Raw genomic sequence first — 16940 nt, 5'->3', positions numbered from 1 at the left:
CCTACTTTCATCTGGCCACGGAGAAACTCCTACCCTACGAAATATGTCTTGAAATTACTCGGGTGTCATAGCAACAACTGAAGACAAGAAGACATACGACCACATGATGATAAGTGCAGGTCACGCTGAAAACCAGTCCATGCGAGACTAAAACTAAATTGAGGAAAAAGGGAATGCAACAAATGTACAGTACAAGTGCAAAATATAATTTTAAAAGCTCTCGATTAAGTGGTGCCATTTGCTTCAAGTGGACAAATTCAGTTAATTCACATTAAAAAACCTTCAGCAACAAGCTGAAGTAAATGTGGTGAAATAAAAGAGCCAGTATTACGTATTTCCATTGTGTTCACTGTACAGCTCCACAAGCTGGTTCTTTTAAATCAAAGATTTGAGAAAGTTAAGTTTGTTCATATGGCAAACAGGAGTTAAACATACAATTTGCATTCACTTGTCATTTGTGGTTGCAAAAGTTTGGTACTAAAAAAAAAAACATACAGTGCAACTAACATAGTCTAATTTGTGAGTGAATGATTTGTAATGAGCAAGTAAATTTAATAAATCGTTCAAATAGCACTGGACTTCAGGCACTTTACAACAACACAACCTTGTTTCTGGAGCGACTGTCAGCATGTTTCCTATAACAAAGTCGGACGTTTACATTTTACGTGGCGTAAGAAAGTCACATAAACCATGCGAAATCCGATCAGAACGGTCAGACAGCGGATTTCCAGAAATGCGATTTTAATAAGGATTTCAAACCACATATTAACATATTCAGGCATGCTAAATCTGATCGGATTTCAATCAGATATGCACAAAAATACGATTTGGACTGACAGTCTGAACGAGGCTAAAAAAATTCTGGTTCATGAACAATTGACTCAAATGAGCCAGTTCATTTAATGAATAGACTTACTCAAATAGACTTACTTGTTTGTATTCACTGAATCCATTACATTGATTACTTTAACATTTGACTCATTTGCTGAACTGCACGTCTTTCAGTTATGTTTGAATCCTAATGCAGCTTTGTGTATTTAAAGATTTTTGGAAACTCAAGTTTGTTCATGTGACAACATGTAGTCAAGATTCACTTGTCATTTGTGTTCGGAAAAGTTTGCTATTTAAATAACACGCGGCAGCTCGGAGCTAATCTCACAAGTCTAAATTTCCCCAGCGTCCGTCACCTCGTAACACATTCGGCGCACGTGACCTCAGGCACTGATGAAACCTGCAGCAACATTCCAAATCCTGTGACTGACACTTCAGCCACACTCACTGAGCAGTGTAATCTCATGGATCACTCTGGAATCTCAAAGCCCCAGCTATGGCTGCTCTGGTGGGCTTAGAGGCAGTGGCACCAAAAGCTTGGATGAGTCCCACCTCACCCCCTCCTCATTCTTACCTTCCACACATGCTGGACTGGCTCTGGTAGTGCCGGCAATCTGGCCCTTCCTGCAGGCACACCTGGCCGTCTGCCGTGCGATGGTCCTCCTTGGCTGGCTGCTATCCCTGTCCAGAGTCACGATTTCACATGTACCTGCCACCAGCTGACCTGAATGAAGGACAAAGAGTTTAGATAAATGTCCGCTGAGCTTTCAATAACACCAGGATGACAATCAAGTCTTTTTTAAGATAACGTCAGTGGTGCCAAACTCTCCGCCATAATGCTTGAATGGTGTGGCTGGTTGCCAGGGTGTTGCTAATATGAGTGGTGTTTAGCACATTTATATGTGGTTGCTAAGGTGTTCAAGGTGGTTGCTAGGTGGTTACTACTAACCCATGTCTGTAATTCCAGTCCCTAACTATGGCTCAGGTCTAGGGCTGCATGATTAATCAAAACAAAACTGAAATCTTGATATGACTGCGACATAGGCTGCGATTTAATTAAATAAATATATGCGATGCATGTTTCAGTGTTTTCAGCTCATGGTCTGTTTTTTTAGTGTCTCAGAACGGCTCAGTTCACAGTAAATGCTGCTCCACATGCTCCACTTATAATGTGCATTTGGGAACACGACATGCACCAACCATCTTAATTGTAATATTTATTTGATTTATTTATTATTTACTGCTAATAATTATATTTATAGTCACGTTAATATACATCTCAACATTTTTGGTCAAATTGTGCAACCCTATAAGCACAGCAAACCTGGAGCTGTTTTTCTTTTTCTTTTTCTTGTAAATCACATTTAAAATCCCACAATCATCACAGGTTTTTTCCCTCCCCAATTTGTGCAGCCCTACTAGTCCCTTCTTCAATGCAAGTTCATGGGGCTTTTTGCTCGGTCTATCATCTACCGGGTGAAAATTGCAAGCCTGATCGCTAAGAAAAGTAATAGTACAGCTCTCCTCAGCATGCCGCATGAATTAATCTCATAATTATAGCGCAAACGGTGAGGAACGACTGAAGTATGATGTTAAAAAATTGCAGTCATTTTTCCATCATTAAAAACCTTTTAGCCATAAAAAATATATATAGCCATTTTAACAGGACAAAAAAATAAGCACAAAAGAGAGAGAAACAGAATCATGACGCAACGCAGGCCAGATTCAAACCAGCGTCTCCCATATAACACCACACCACAACGCTCTGTATTTGCAAGTAGCCCACAGCTTTGACAGAATAAATGGATTTTTACGGTGCTGAGCTGTTAGTTTCCCTACTAATATTGTAGACTGAGGCATCACCCTTGTTAGCAGACTGATGGGGACCAAGTTCTGCTGAAGCTGCACACTGCAGCCATTGTTCAATGTTCCTCTATTATCCTGCACCTGCATAAACAGGAATCTATATACACGGCCTCATCAAGCCAGTGCAATATGTTGGATATGGACCTGCGACAGTGAATCATGTCCTAGCAGTGACGTGTCAGCGGAAAAAAAGCTTCATGCATCAGGGTGGGCAGCAGATCTTCCACAAACCCCACTGTAAGTCCAGACAGATGGCTAAGAAAGCGGCGTACAACCTCTTGAGAGATCGCTTATGTTAGATGATGATTAATTCAGCGACAGGATGCATCAACACCCCAACCCTCTTACAAAGCAATGGTTATGTATACAGTTAGGTTATCCTTTGCCAAGCTTTTAACAGGCAGTCTGTCACAATTGGCATAATGGCTTTCGCATTACCTGCAAGACAAAAAACAGATACATCTAAACACTACCGCTGATAATAAAGAGTATGCATGCCATGGACAAGGTATCTCTTTGAGGAATCTGATTGTATTATTATATTATATTACCACACATCTAGCAAGCAATTCCACATAATTTCTTCCAACCCTTAAATAAAAATGATTATTAATAATAATAAATTAATAATGCAAAAAGGCTTTATTAACATGACAGGAACTCAGGGCAAAAATGTATAGTAATATTGTAATTTTTGATAAATCTTAATAGCAATATCAACTATCAACTAATAACTAATAAAGATTTTTTTTTCCACCAACAGAGATTTTAGCTTTACACTACCATTTCTAGTTTCTACTGCTGTCTCTTAATGTTACTGTATCTGACTGGTAGAGTTTGATCCCCCCAAAAAAACGTATTAATAAAAAACTAAAAAACTGTCTAACTGCTTCATTGACAGTCTCTTTGCAAAGCTTGAATCATAATGTGATAGATGCACAAAATAATTTGCACTAAAATATGCCACATAAACAGAGAAATAATCAGGGATGTTGTTAAATGTACACTAACTAATGTTCATATGCCAGCCAGTAATTAAATAAAATAAAGGAATAAATCAAATCTTTGACTGGGTTTGAGTTGCAGTTCATATAAAAATAAGCCACATAAATGTTAAGATTACACTGAAATAATCAAGGATATTGTTAAAGGTATTGTTCCGTTAATAAAATAAAAACAAAAATATCATAAGAATAATTTCTCTTTCTTGACTGGGAAGGTTTGAGCAAGTTACAGTATAGCAATTTTATAATAAGCGTTCAATCAGAGAAGTGTGTCTGAGTATTGCAGTCATTAGTAGTATGTAGTCTTAGGGCAACTGTGATCCTATGTAGCAGTGAGTGACATATGAGGGTGTATGTCAGTAGCACATGATGGATTATAGCATCTCCTTGACTAGATATGGTGGGCCGGTGGAATTATTGGCATGTAAAATTACCTGTGTGTCTGTATATGTGTGCAGCTGAAGTTTGATCTACAGCGTGTGAAATGGTTCATCTGAGCATGGATGCATGAGCTCCAACACAAACAATGATGGATGGTGCTTCCAGCGTCAGTGCAGAGGTACTGAATGTAAAACCACATCCAGGCTGGATTGGTTTGGTTTGCATATCTGTTTTCTACACATAAATAAAAAAAATACAGCCGGTTTCTTTTTTTACATTTATGAGCACAGCTGAAAATCTGCTTGCCCCAGGCGCTAGAGAAAAGAAGCCATAATAATTTTCAGAGGCTCTCCTCTCCTCTCTCAGCCCATCATCGATTCATCAGGATGCGGAGCCCATCACCTTTTATTACACCCAATATTTCAGTCTACATTTGAAACTGAGAAGAAAATATTGCAGGTTTGTCAGAACTGCCAAAATAAACAAAAAGAATGTGAAGGAAAGTTCTCCAGACGACTCTTGTTGCAAGCTACTCTCGTCATAAAAAACCAAGAGAACTTTCAATTCAATCTATTTTTGGCCAACTCGGTTGCTGGAGCGCTTTAGTGATTATTGGAACATTTTCAAGAAGTGATTAGATTTTTTTCCCCCTCTCTATCTGTTTTCCTCTTCTCCATACATCATTTTTCACTCTCTTGCTCTCGCTTCTCTCTTTCTGCAAAATCAAATATCAGCATACAAAAATCAGAAGGCATTGCTCTGGTGTCTGCTCTAATGGGTGAACGTCTGCTTTTTCTCTCTTCAAAGACTGAATTGAACTGAAGCTCTGAATAAAGTGGAATCGTTGATATGACAGGGCAGATACTTCATGATTACATCATCACAGAATATGATGTGAGCGCAACTCACAGGAAATGAGAGCGGTGATGTGGGTGGAAACTCCTCGTTATCAAAGTTGCTCTGAATTGAATAATGTATGCTTCAAAATAAACTCTCTGATTCTCGAGACGTGGGACAAAACGGGTTACGGAACTGAAAAAAACAGACATTTATGTACAGAGGAATCATTTTGGATTTCTTGCTTCCATTTTCACACAAATATGTGTTTTTCCTTGCTGTCAAAATAATGTGTCAGGCCATCTGCAGATTTAAAAAAAAGTAATCTCATGTCAAATATTAATATTAAATATTTGCAAATTTAATTCGGTAGATATTCTAGTTCAGATAATGTAATGTTGTAATTTTGACAGCATTTTGCTACATTTGTGTTCAGAACCCTATAGTGGTCATCTCTGATTAATATCAAACTACTTAAAACTAATGGCAGGTAAAACCGTGGCACAGAATCAGTGCACTGCCTTTCCCTTTTCAAAAAAAAAGTTATCTTCTTTTTCTGTCATGTTTGACAACACCCAGCCTCTCTCTCTTTCTCCACGGTGCCCTAGAGGTGAGCCCTACTCCAAAGCTGGAAGAAAAAAGCTTCACCATTCATTTGCAACTTCAGCCCCAAATAGGCCGTAATGACTGGGCTCTGATAGATCCCGGAGAGAGAGGAGTCCATAGAGCCATTCATGGAGGCTAATCAGCATGCCAGGAGCAAAGTCTGGTTCTGCAGTGACTGAATGCAGACTGTGAGCGCACCTCCTTTAATAATCTCTCACTCATTCATTCGACCCTGCCATGGCTTTATGACCCTTTATGACCAAACCCAACATGGCCACTGTTTTCCACCACCTTACCGTAGCCTCCTTTCCTCCGCCACCATCATTCAGTGTGTTTACATGCATGTTCTTAACCTGATTATGCATAAGTCAACGATGTGTGGTCGTGTAAACATGTTAATCTATTTTCCTTTTTCAGAGTTAAGTCATAAACGCCTTCAGCATAAACTGGTTGACACCGCTAGATTTTTGCCCATTACCTCACCTGGCATGTGTACACCTTAACTTGCGTTTTGTTGGCTTATTGTTGTGCGTATATCTGGCTGTGTGGTTAAGCGCCCTTAGGGCCAGATTTACTAACAGCTTGCGTCAGCGCAAAACCTCTTTAGGCGTTAAAAAATATACTGTCAGAATTTACTAAAGACACGAGAAAAATTAGCCCTGAAAAGTTATTTTTGCGGCTGACCTTATTGCATATGCATTTGAAATGATTTTTGCTTTCAGACGCAAAATTTATGGGAGGAGAGTATTTAAATGAATCACGCAAGGTTATTTACTAATGTTTTCGCTCGTCAATGTACTGGTGTTAGCGCCATTATTTAAATATTATTTAAATAAAAAAGCACGTCTTAAACCAGATGCTACCTGGAAGATTGCGTTGGTCATTATGGAAACGATCTGACTGCGTCTGTGTTCTTTAATTTGTCGTCAGTAGACGCGCAGAACTTTTTCACTCCCATCGGTGCTGTTTTGCAATTGCGCTCTCACGCTAATTTGCCCTGTTTAGTAAATCTGCCCCTTAAAGTGTGTCACATTAGCAATATTTCAGCAACATTTTGTTGGCAAAAAGGCCCATTGTCAGTAGCGTAGCAATGTATGAAGCACAGCTCACACAGAAATCACTGTTGGTCAGTGCGGTGAATTTGCATGACCAACTTTAACATGAGCAAAATCTTCGTGGGGAACTTTTTTGCCCTCACGCTAAACTCCCAAATTTGCTCCCTACTGAATTGAATGAGTTTGGTTTTCGCTAAATGTGGCACTGTGCATTATGGCCAAGCATTTCCACTTTGGTCTCATCTGTCCAAAGGACATTGTTCCAGAAGTCTTGTGGTTTGTTCAGATGCAACTTTACAAACTAAAAGGGGGGGTAAAATACTTAGTTTCAGTCAATCTCATGTTAATCTTGAGTACCTATAGAGTAATAGTGTGTCCTTCATATCTCCAAAAAGTCTTTAGTTTCATCATATTTATAAAATAAAAATACAGCTTTCCGATTCTATCCGGAAAAAGCCGAGGTCCTTGATTCTGGGCGTGGGCGGAGCTATAGAGTCAAGCGGGAGCGCGTGATACCGTTGTACTTACATGAATGGGGTGTTTTATCACTGGGACCGCGCCAGGTTTTAATTGCAACCGGTTTGCAAATCCAGCGACGGCCTGGGCCTTGTTAATAAAACATTCGTCACTGAAATGACCAGAACACAAAACCGCACTTGCCGAACTCCTTTGCTGTCCCGGAAATACAAACTGCATCCACTGTTCCAGTAACACTGGGTTCTTTGGGAAGCTGAACAAGGTAAACTTTCCCTCAAATCCCAAAACACACTTTTTTGGAGACATTCTTGACATCAACCATTCCTATTTAGCGCTGCTGATGATGATTTCCGCAGCGCGTCGATGAGCGCGGTCTTTCTCTCCTCTGGTCGACGTGTGCGTGAACGCGCTTTTCCGAGAGCAATGCTCATATAAGGAGTTCCACTCTGGTCTACGTCATTAGATCTACGATAGAAAAAACCAGCCGAAACGTGTTGCAACCCGGAAGTATGATTTTCAGCACAGAAATTCTCTGTTATTCGTTCAAAATAACTTTTCAAACTTTGGCCATTATTAGCATGAGAATCCATCTCTTTAACACTGTAAACAACTCTGAATACATGAAACACCATTGTACCCCCCCTTTAAGCTGTGAAGAAGAAGTTTTCTTCTGACAACTCTTCTAGACTATGCTATGCTTTGCCCCTGCTATGCCCCTTTTTTAGCTGAGCCTGTTGAGTCAATCTGGAGGGAGTACAGCCAGGTGGAAGTGGACCTATCTGCGTATCAAGAAACGACACACTGTCCGCTTTGGTTCTCCCTCACGTTTCCAGCTCCACTGGGACTGGATCCTATCGTGCAGACATGCCCGTGGCTGCGTCTGTAAGCCTTTCCCCGATCGCTTTGCTTCGGGGAGTTCTGGAGATTCTGCCAGGACGGGGTCCGTCTATTGTTAGTAGTCCCGTTCTGGCCGTCCCGAGTATGGTTCTCTGACCTGGTGTCCCTTCTCGCAGTTCTCCTGGGATTGTGGAAACCAACTGTCTGGTCTCTCAACTGAGATTGTTGAGACCATACTTCACTCTAGAGCACACCTCAACAAGGAAACTATATGCCTTGAAGTGGAGAGTTTTCACTTTATGGTGCGGCAATTGCCAGATGGACCCAGTTTATAGCTGGTTTGTACTGTTCTGGAGCTCCTGCAGGACCAGTTCTCCACAGGGTCATCAACCTCCACTCTGAAGAATACGATGGTCCATAGCAGCTTACCATGGACCTTTGGGTGGGGAGTCATTAAGGAGAAATCTGTTGGTGTCGAATTTCCGCCGTATTGCTTAGAGGCTTTGCACCTGGTATGGTGAAAGCCTTTCTACACCCTAGACTAGGGTATGTCCCCACTAATGTGGCACAATCTATAGTTTTTCAGGCCTTTTGTCCTCCCCCCTTTCGGACGTTGGACTAGGAAAAGCAAAATTTGCTATACCCAGTTATTGGGTATCGGATGTTTACGTTCACAGAGCTGCACTGTGGCATAAGACTGATCAATTGTTTGTGTGCTTTGGGTCGCCTAGGAAAGGGACCCCAGCATCCAAGCAAAGAATGAGCAAGTGGATAGTCAAGGCTATCGTCTCAGTTTAATAAAGTTGGTTAACCATGGTTCCCTGAAAAGGGAACGAGATGCTGCGTTGCCCTGCCATATTTCCTGCATGCCTATGATCGACTGAAGCTGCCATTGTTTGGTCAGGGCGCTATTTATATAGAGCTTCCTGGTCATGATGGCTTCAAAACCCAATCAAACAGAAATGTTCCCATAGCGTTACAATCTCCAATGCAGAATCTCGTTCCCAGTTTACAGTCGTAACCTGAGTTTTTTTGTGAGTTATCAGTAAATTGAAGAGCTTGCTAACATGCTCATTATAGTGTACGACAATTGAGATAATTCAGAGGACAACACAATTAAACACACCGAATGTGAGACAGGTTCACTCCAGGACGAGCCATTATGACATCTTTAACACGGCAAGAATAAAGTCAACACTTTGCTAATGGTCACGGAGCCACACCGCTCCGATAAGCTTCAGATTTGCTCACATTGTTCTAAAACGCCTCTAAGTGCTGCAGCTTAGACGTGTTAAGCGGCGCAACTTGTGATAGATGATACGCCCTCCCTGTCTGTTTAAATAGCCCCGCTGACAGTGAAATGTCTGATTCATCTTCAACCTCTCCTCTCTCTCCCCAGGATCTCCTGTATACTCCAGTGCATGCGTTTTAGGGATGAAAGAGCTGCCAACCATGCATCGCGGAGATGGAGACTTGCTGGCTGTGCTGATCTGAAATTCAAAAGCTATCCTTTACAGGCTGTCAGAAAAGTGATGGAGTGAAAAGGGAGTCTATCATCAGGGGACCGATGCTGGACTCCACCAGCGCACCACACGATGCTATCAGCCTTCATTCTCATGCCAAGATCGTTCAGTTCAATTCTATAACCGAACGCTTTATACTGCAGTTATTGCCTTGCAATGCAAGTCAATTGGCCTCATTTAACTGTAAGATGTTTTCATTAAGAAACACCACCAGTAACAAAAGCATATGAATAATTTAATGTTCTGCTACGGTAGTTTTGATAAGACAATTAGGATATTTGATATAGACATCCAGTGTCATATTCTGAGTTGGAGTTTAGCCCAGGATCACATGAAGTCAAATTCAAGACAAAAAACAGAAAGGTCATATATGAAACAACACAAAGTCTTCAATGATTTGAAACCATGACTTTTTATCTATCTATCTATCTATCTATCTATCTATCTATCTATCTATCTATCTATCTATCTATCTATCTATCTATCTATCTATCTATCTATCTATCTATCTATCTATCTATCTATATAGATAGATAGATAGATAGATATATGTTTTTTAAAGATTAAACAATTATTTTAGTTTAAAAATAACTACAATATTATTTATTTGGTAGAAAAATATATTTTATTTTATTTTATTCAAACTATTCCTCCTAGCTCAAACAGTACATGCCAAAGCAATGTGTAAGTCTTGGGGTTTTATTCTTAGGGAAGAAATAAAAGTGACTGCCAATTGCCAAATGCATAAATGTAAACTTAAAATGTTGAATGCAAGTCAATGTTACCAAATTAATCTCCTAGAGACTGTGGCAAGCAGACCATAAAAAAGACCACGGGAAGTCAAATTTAAGACAAAAAAAGAAAGGTCATCTATAAGACAACACATACCTGTCTGGAATGATTAAAGTAAAACATAAATGTATATAATATAATACAAATATAATGCAATTCCATTATTTTTATAAATAATTGGCCAGAATTCAGGTTGTGAATTAAGAAAAATAAAAGACAAGCTACAACAAATGTCCATTTATTTATTTTATTAATAAAATTACTAAAATTAAAATAATAAATTAATGTATTTTATTTTGTAAAATAACCAAATTTGATCAAATCAAAATAAAGGTAATTATTGAAAAAAATAGTTTTTCGAACTATTCCGATTAAATTGTATAAAGTGACTGCCAAATGCATGAATGTACTGTAAAAAAAATTACATAAGTCTTCAAATCTGATTCCATCTTCTTAGAAACGGTGGCAAGCCCAAGACCATAAACACATTGAGTACATATTTTATATTGAGTAGAAAGAATTATTGTAACCTGAAATTGAGGACTTTACATCCTGTATCATATATTTGACATTTTTTATGAAAAGCCCTACTATTCAGCCAGTTTCTATACATCCTAATTTCAACTGCCAATAACTTGCTTAAGAGCAAAGGATACTTTATCTAGGCAGTATATATTCCTTCCTGTCACCTATACACCTATTATCCTTGTCTAGATTGGAGCAGTAGTCAGAGGGAGGGCTGGCGGGGGACGAGGGTCTCCTTTAGAGTCGGTAATGACAGTCAGACTGAGATTGGACCTGATGCCAGGTCAGTCTGGCTGGCCTCTGGGCTCAGCAGGAAGCCAAAATCTTTGCTTCCACAGTCCAATCATTCCAAAAAGCCCTGCAAAGTGTGACTGCAAGACGTCTGCTTGTGCGGACTCCTGGGGAGTGTTTTAAACTAATTTATTTAGAATACTTAAAACGTACGCAGAACACTTTGTTAAGACACACAAGCCTTCCACAGCCCTCAGTGTTCCACTTTGTTAATCACTCCATGGTTTTAGTCTGGCATCCATCCTCTTTCAAGCTATTTCCATCAATTAGCAACTGCTGGGGGAGTTCAGGTGGCCACAGTAATGGTAATCTTTGTAGCCAACTGTTCATTTGAAATGCTTTAGCTGTGTAATTCTTTCAGTTCACTGTCATTGTTATCATGACCTGAACTCATTGGTCAGAGAAGATTTTGTCTGAACTGAACAGCCAATGGCATCAAAACTGCCGTTTTCTTTTTTTCTTCTTCTTCTTTGTTGTGATGGAAACACTCATATAAGAAAAGGTTCTATATAGAACCTAAAAAGGTTCTGTCAGGCCCTTCATATTTTACAGTCGTGGTCAGAATATGAATTAATATGAACAAAGAAGGCTGTGAAAATAAATCCTTTTGATCTTTTTCTTTTTAATCACAAAAATCGAACCTTTTATTGAAGTAAATCTAATGAGTGTGTGTGTGTGGGGGGGGGGGATCACATTATGAAATAATAATTTTTTCTCTAATACACGTTGGCCACAATTATTGGTACCTCTAGAAATTCTAAAAATATAAAAATATATCTGAAGTATATATTCCCCTTCATATTTACAATTTAGCACACCAGAGTGACTAGGAACATGAAATTATCCAGCCATGACTTTATGTTCCAAGTGTAAATATGAGGATACACAAAGGCCAAATTCCCTTAAGCATCCATCACAATGAGTAAAACCAGAGAATATAGTTCTGATGTGCAGCAAAAGATTGTTGAGCTTCACAAAATAGAAAGTGGCTGTAAGAAAACTGATAGCATGAAAGCATTGAAAATTCCTATTTCCACCATCATGGCAATAAAAAAGTTCTGATCAGGTTATGATGAATCTGCCTGGAAGACGACGTGTGTTTATATTGTCTTAATGCATGGCGAGGAGAGTTTGAGTGACCAAAGACTCTCCAAGGATCACAGCTGGAGAATTGCAGAGATTAGTTGAGTCTTGGGGTCAGAAAGCCTCAACAAATATATCAAACAACCCCTACATTATCACATGTTGTTTGGGAAGGTTTCAAGAATCCTCCTTGCTCATCCAAAAACAAACTCCAGCATCAGTTTTCAGACACGACTAGAACTTCAAAAGGAACCTGGTTATATGGTCAGGTGACACCAAAAAAAAATATTTTTGGCAGCAAACACACTAGATAGGTTTGGTGCACACAGGGTACCCCAAAAAAGTACCCCATGCATACGATTAAATGTACTGCTGGGTATTTAATGTTGTGGGCCTATTTTTCTTCTGGAGGTCCTGGACATCTTGTTCAGATAAATGGCATCATGGATTCTAGCAAATACAAACAGATAAAAAATCTAATCCTGACGGCCTCTGCTAGAAATCTTATAATGGGCCGTGGTGGGATCTTCCGTCAGGAGTCGGTCCAAAAACAAACATCAAGATCAACACAAAAATGGGTCACTGAGCATAAAATTAAGGTTCTGCCGTCCCAGTCCCCTGACCCGAATCCTATAGAAAACTGAAGAGGAGAGCTTATCAATATGGACATGGGAATCTGAAGGATCTGGAAGGAATCTGTATGGAGGAATGGTGTCTGATCTCTTGTTCTCCAAACTCATAAGGCATTGAAGAATTGTAAGGAGGTTGCAAAAAGTATGAAAAAAGGGTGCAGAGTGTATCATCAGCAATACATCCAAAGCACCAAATGAGACCAAATGGAGCCTCAATAAAAAAAATCAAGGTTACACTTTATTTTACGGTGTCATTGTTACAGTGCAATTATATATTTAAGTACTCAGTGCATGTACTTACTATAGATTTAGGGTAGGATTAGGGTTTGGTTGAGGGTTAGTTGCATGTAGTTATGCATAATTTACTGTTATTACTATTGTAAGTACATGTAACATATGTAACAATGACAATGTGAAGTAAAGTGTTACCAAAATCAAATAAAAAATGTAATGGCTTAAAAATAGATTGCATTTGCAAACTGTTTTACATCTATAATATGACATATTTCTGAGTTAAACAGAATATATATATATATATATAAAAAAAATGTAAGGATTATTTTTATCATCCTAAAGGAAAAGTGGGTTTATTACTGTTAACCGGCATGAAATTGTGCTATTAGCAATATTTTTAAAAAGAGGCATCAGCTTAAAAGAAAGGGTTTATTTCATTCATTTTAACTGGCATTGAATTGTGCTAACTATCAGCAACATAAAAAAGTGGCATCAGCTAAAAAGGAAAGTTGTTTCAGAGGTGAAGCAAGTTATTTGTAATGAAAGACAAAACATGTTTTCTTAACATGCACTGTTAAATCATTCACAATAACACCAGAAATGTGTATTAGGAAAGTAAATATGGTCGATTTGTATTTCGTGTTGACTTGTTAATTTCATTTGTTCTTTATAACAATCACTGTTGATTAAATTATATTTTAAAGCCATTGGATAATCCATTCTAAATTGAGCATAAACAAAACTGGCCTACAGAAGAAGAAAAAATTGAGAAATATCGGGAAATGTGAGCTAAGGTCTGAGGTTGGTGCATTATAATATCAAACACCCAACACTGCACTAAGTCTCTGTATAGGAAATGAAAAGCGTTTGGGCAGATGCCTCCTGTGGTTCTCTCTATCACTATGCTGGAGGTCACTGCTCTATTCCTTGGCACTTTGTGAGAAGCAAACCCATGCATTCTCCAATTATTTTCTTAAAAGCCCAGTTACTGTGGCAACCAGGCCAACATGTTTTGTTTGCCATGGCGGCAGGCCAACTCAAACCTTTAAGCTGTTCAAAGCTAGCTCACACATAATGGGTGACTGCTCTTATGGGTTGAACCTTACACCTATACTGATATCGCACACAGAAAGAACTCTGAACTTAATGATAGCATTGGTTCAGTTAGAAGTCCACTGATTGGTTCAAACTAAAGACACGTCACCTGCAAGGGTTGTCGATTAAAATGCAATTCCAACTTGCCTTATGCTATATTTAAAGATCTGTAGTTAGAAAGTTCTTGAATATTGAAAAATAATTGTCTGTTCTCTGAGTTAAAAGACACTGGTCATGATGAACATGTCTGAACTATTTCACAGTGTTCCTTATACTGAGACCCTTATGCAACATGGATCAATTTTATGAGGCAGGATTTTCACGCTTTTTCTTTCCAGAGCGTATAGAAGACAAAAGATGTCAGACTGAGTTATAGGGTGTCACATCATCACCTCTATCTATCTATCTATCTATCTATCTATCTATCTATCTATCTATCTATCTATCTATCTATCAATCTATCTATCTATCTATCTATCTATCTATCTATCTATCTATCTATCTATCTATCTATCTATCTATCTATCTATCTATCTATCTATCCCCTTAATGACACCAGTGGTGACATCCACTGCTCAAGGATTGTCAGATTGGGAATATAGGCAGATGTGTCTATTTTTTAGGTTTCTTCGCAATGTGTATCACAATCCAGTCTATATGCTATCCACAAGATCATTTATAATAACAACTGATAGTAAATCAAATTGTAAAACCGAATAGTTTTGATATCAGCATGCATCGTATGTCTCCAAACTAGGTTACATGACTGCTGTTCAGTTGCAAAGAAAGTCAGTGAATGACATTGATATTAATATGGCATTTCCTTAAGTAAATAAATGGAGTAGCAATTCAAACAGATGGTTCTTGGTTTGGCCTTAAGCTATTTATGTGCACATGTACATGAAAGGTCGTGCGCAATTTTTTTTTCTTATCAATTCTGATGCCGGATGAATGCAGAGTATCGCTGATGCATGTATGGCAGAACATATGCATGCACTTTGTGTGTCATACACATAAGAAATACATGTATGTGTATGATAATGGTTTTCACGTGAATACTTTATTAATTAGAATTAACTGGCTTTGTTACTTATCAAATGAAATGAGTGGTGAGAAGTGGCACAGAAGCTGCATCTGAAGTGACATTTATATGTATTACACTGACAGATTAATGCTGCTCAGAGGTGGTATCAATGCATTTACACTGCAATTACAATTGAGGTGATTAATTAACAATAATGTTATGAGATTAATAATTGAAATGTAAAATTCTGAATATAGAAATTAGAAATGTTGAAAAACATCAAAAAATTGGCCTTTTTTAAATGGGAAACTAAAATCACCAGTAGGTGGCGGCACGTCATAATGATTGAGTCACTGAATCATTCAATCAAACAATTAATTCAAAATGGCTGACATTCATTCAGGAACGAAGCAAGTGGCCGTCTTTATGAACAACTCATTGAATCACTGACACGCCTGAATCATTCAAAAACATGGAATCATTCAGAAACGAAACACCCGCTGTGTGTTTCTTAGAGAAGTACAACAGTTCTGCTTTGTTTAGAATAGCTATTAAATGTCTAAACTGTCATTTAATAATAACTTTTTATTTATTGAACTCTTGCATAAAATCAGTCACATTTGCAATCGTGCTGATATTCGGAAAAACAGCACTCTTGCTCGTGTCATATTGCTAAACTTATCATGTTATAGCCTAAATAGGCTATAAATCAAGTCACATTTGAATTAGGATTGAAATGATTGATAAGAAATGACTGCAAATGCCTGTTGAATTCCATTCATCATCACAAAGATGATTCTAAACAAACTACCTGTTACAGAAGTGGTCAAATGAGCATGAACTGAGAGAATAAATTCTTATATAAAGATCTTATGATGTTGAATAGAGATGTTTGAGCTGCTAATTTAAAAAATCTTTTCAAATACCCTTTCATCTGATAAACAGCAGGGCAATCAATGAAGTGCAACGTTTCATTGCAAAATGAGCTGGAATCAGACGCACTTTTGAAGGACGTTTCGAATAGTTTTACTGCCGCAAATACAACATTACTTACGTACTAATAACAGTGGTATCGCCAGTATTTTGAAGCTTTGGTATCGCGATACTACCGTGGTAGGTATACCGTGCAAGTGCAACCCTGATATGTTATATGGCTCTCTAAAAAACATTACATTTAAGTCAAAGAACACCTGTTAAAACATATTAACAATTTCTCATTTTGCATATTCAACAAGGCAGTGCGTATACGTTTATGGTATGATATTGCTTAAATTAAATTTTTTTAAGTAAATCTTAGAAACTCCTTTAGAATTTGTGGAGAAAGAGGCATTACCATCCCATACGTTTAAGTTTTTTTATGTTGTATTTTATGTTATTTAGTTAAAGTTTACTGCTTTATTTTAGTGTCTGATGGTTCAGTTTGTGTAACTGAAAAATATTTTTTAAAAACATAATGCTTTTGAAAAGTAAAAATTCTGAATTGTATATTTAACAAGGCAGTGTGTATACTTTTACGGTAATATATTACTGAAATTATATCTTTGTAAGTACATTTTTAGAAACCACCTTATAATCCTGCATTCCCATCCCACAATTCCCAAATGTACGTTTAAGTTTTTTGTTACATTTTATGTTAAGTTTACTGCATTATTTTAGTGTCTGATGGTGTTTGATGTTTGTGTATGTATTCTTTATGTTATTATACTTGCTGAGGCCAATTTTCATTGACGTTTCATCATGTGGCCTTCCATTGTTCCACCTGTACAATTATCAGTAGTGTAGCTACTTTTCACAGTAACAAACATTTTTTAATACTAAAATAGATTGCTATTAATATTATATGATTT

At 38.0% G+C, this 16940-nt stretch overlaps 2 protein-coding genes across 4 annotated transcripts in view; one reads left to right on the top strand and one right to left on the bottom strand.

Moving 5' to 3' along the window:
- Nucleotides 1-9451, top strand: part of LOC306993838 (uncharacterized protein) — an 89109-nt gene extending 79658 nt beyond the window's left edge. Inside the window, exon 4 of one of the 2 annotated variants that reach the window (XR_013796544.1) lies at nt 9294-9409. Coding sequence is in view for 1 of the 2 variants with exons in the window: in XM_079603969.1 (XP_079460095.1) it covers nt 9294-9326 (33 nt within the window). In the remaining variant the exon portion in view is untranslated. Of the gene's footprint in view, nt 1-9293 lie in introns of both variants that reach the window. The other variant, XM_079603969.1, reaches the window with a different exon arrangement.
- The window catches only part of tafa5b (TAFA chemokine like family member 5b), a 43888-nt gene that overhangs the window by 10437 nt on the left and 16511 nt on the right, over nt 1-16940 (bottom strand). For both annotated transcript variants that reach the window (XM_079603968.1, XM_079603967.1), the window contains exon 2: nt 1406-1555. In XM_079603968.1, coding sequence (XP_079460094.1) covers nt 1406-1555 — 150 coding nt within the window. The remainder of the gene's footprint in view (nt 1-1405; nt 1556-16940) is intronic.

Source organism: Phoxinus phoxinus (assembly GCF_949152265.1).
Source record: "Phoxinus phoxinus genome assembly, chromosome: 25".
NCBI lineage: Eukaryota > Metazoa > Chordata > Actinopteri > Cypriniformes > Leuciscidae > Phoxinus > Phoxinus phoxinus.
This window is presented reverse-complemented; position numbering and strand designations above follow the sequence as displayed.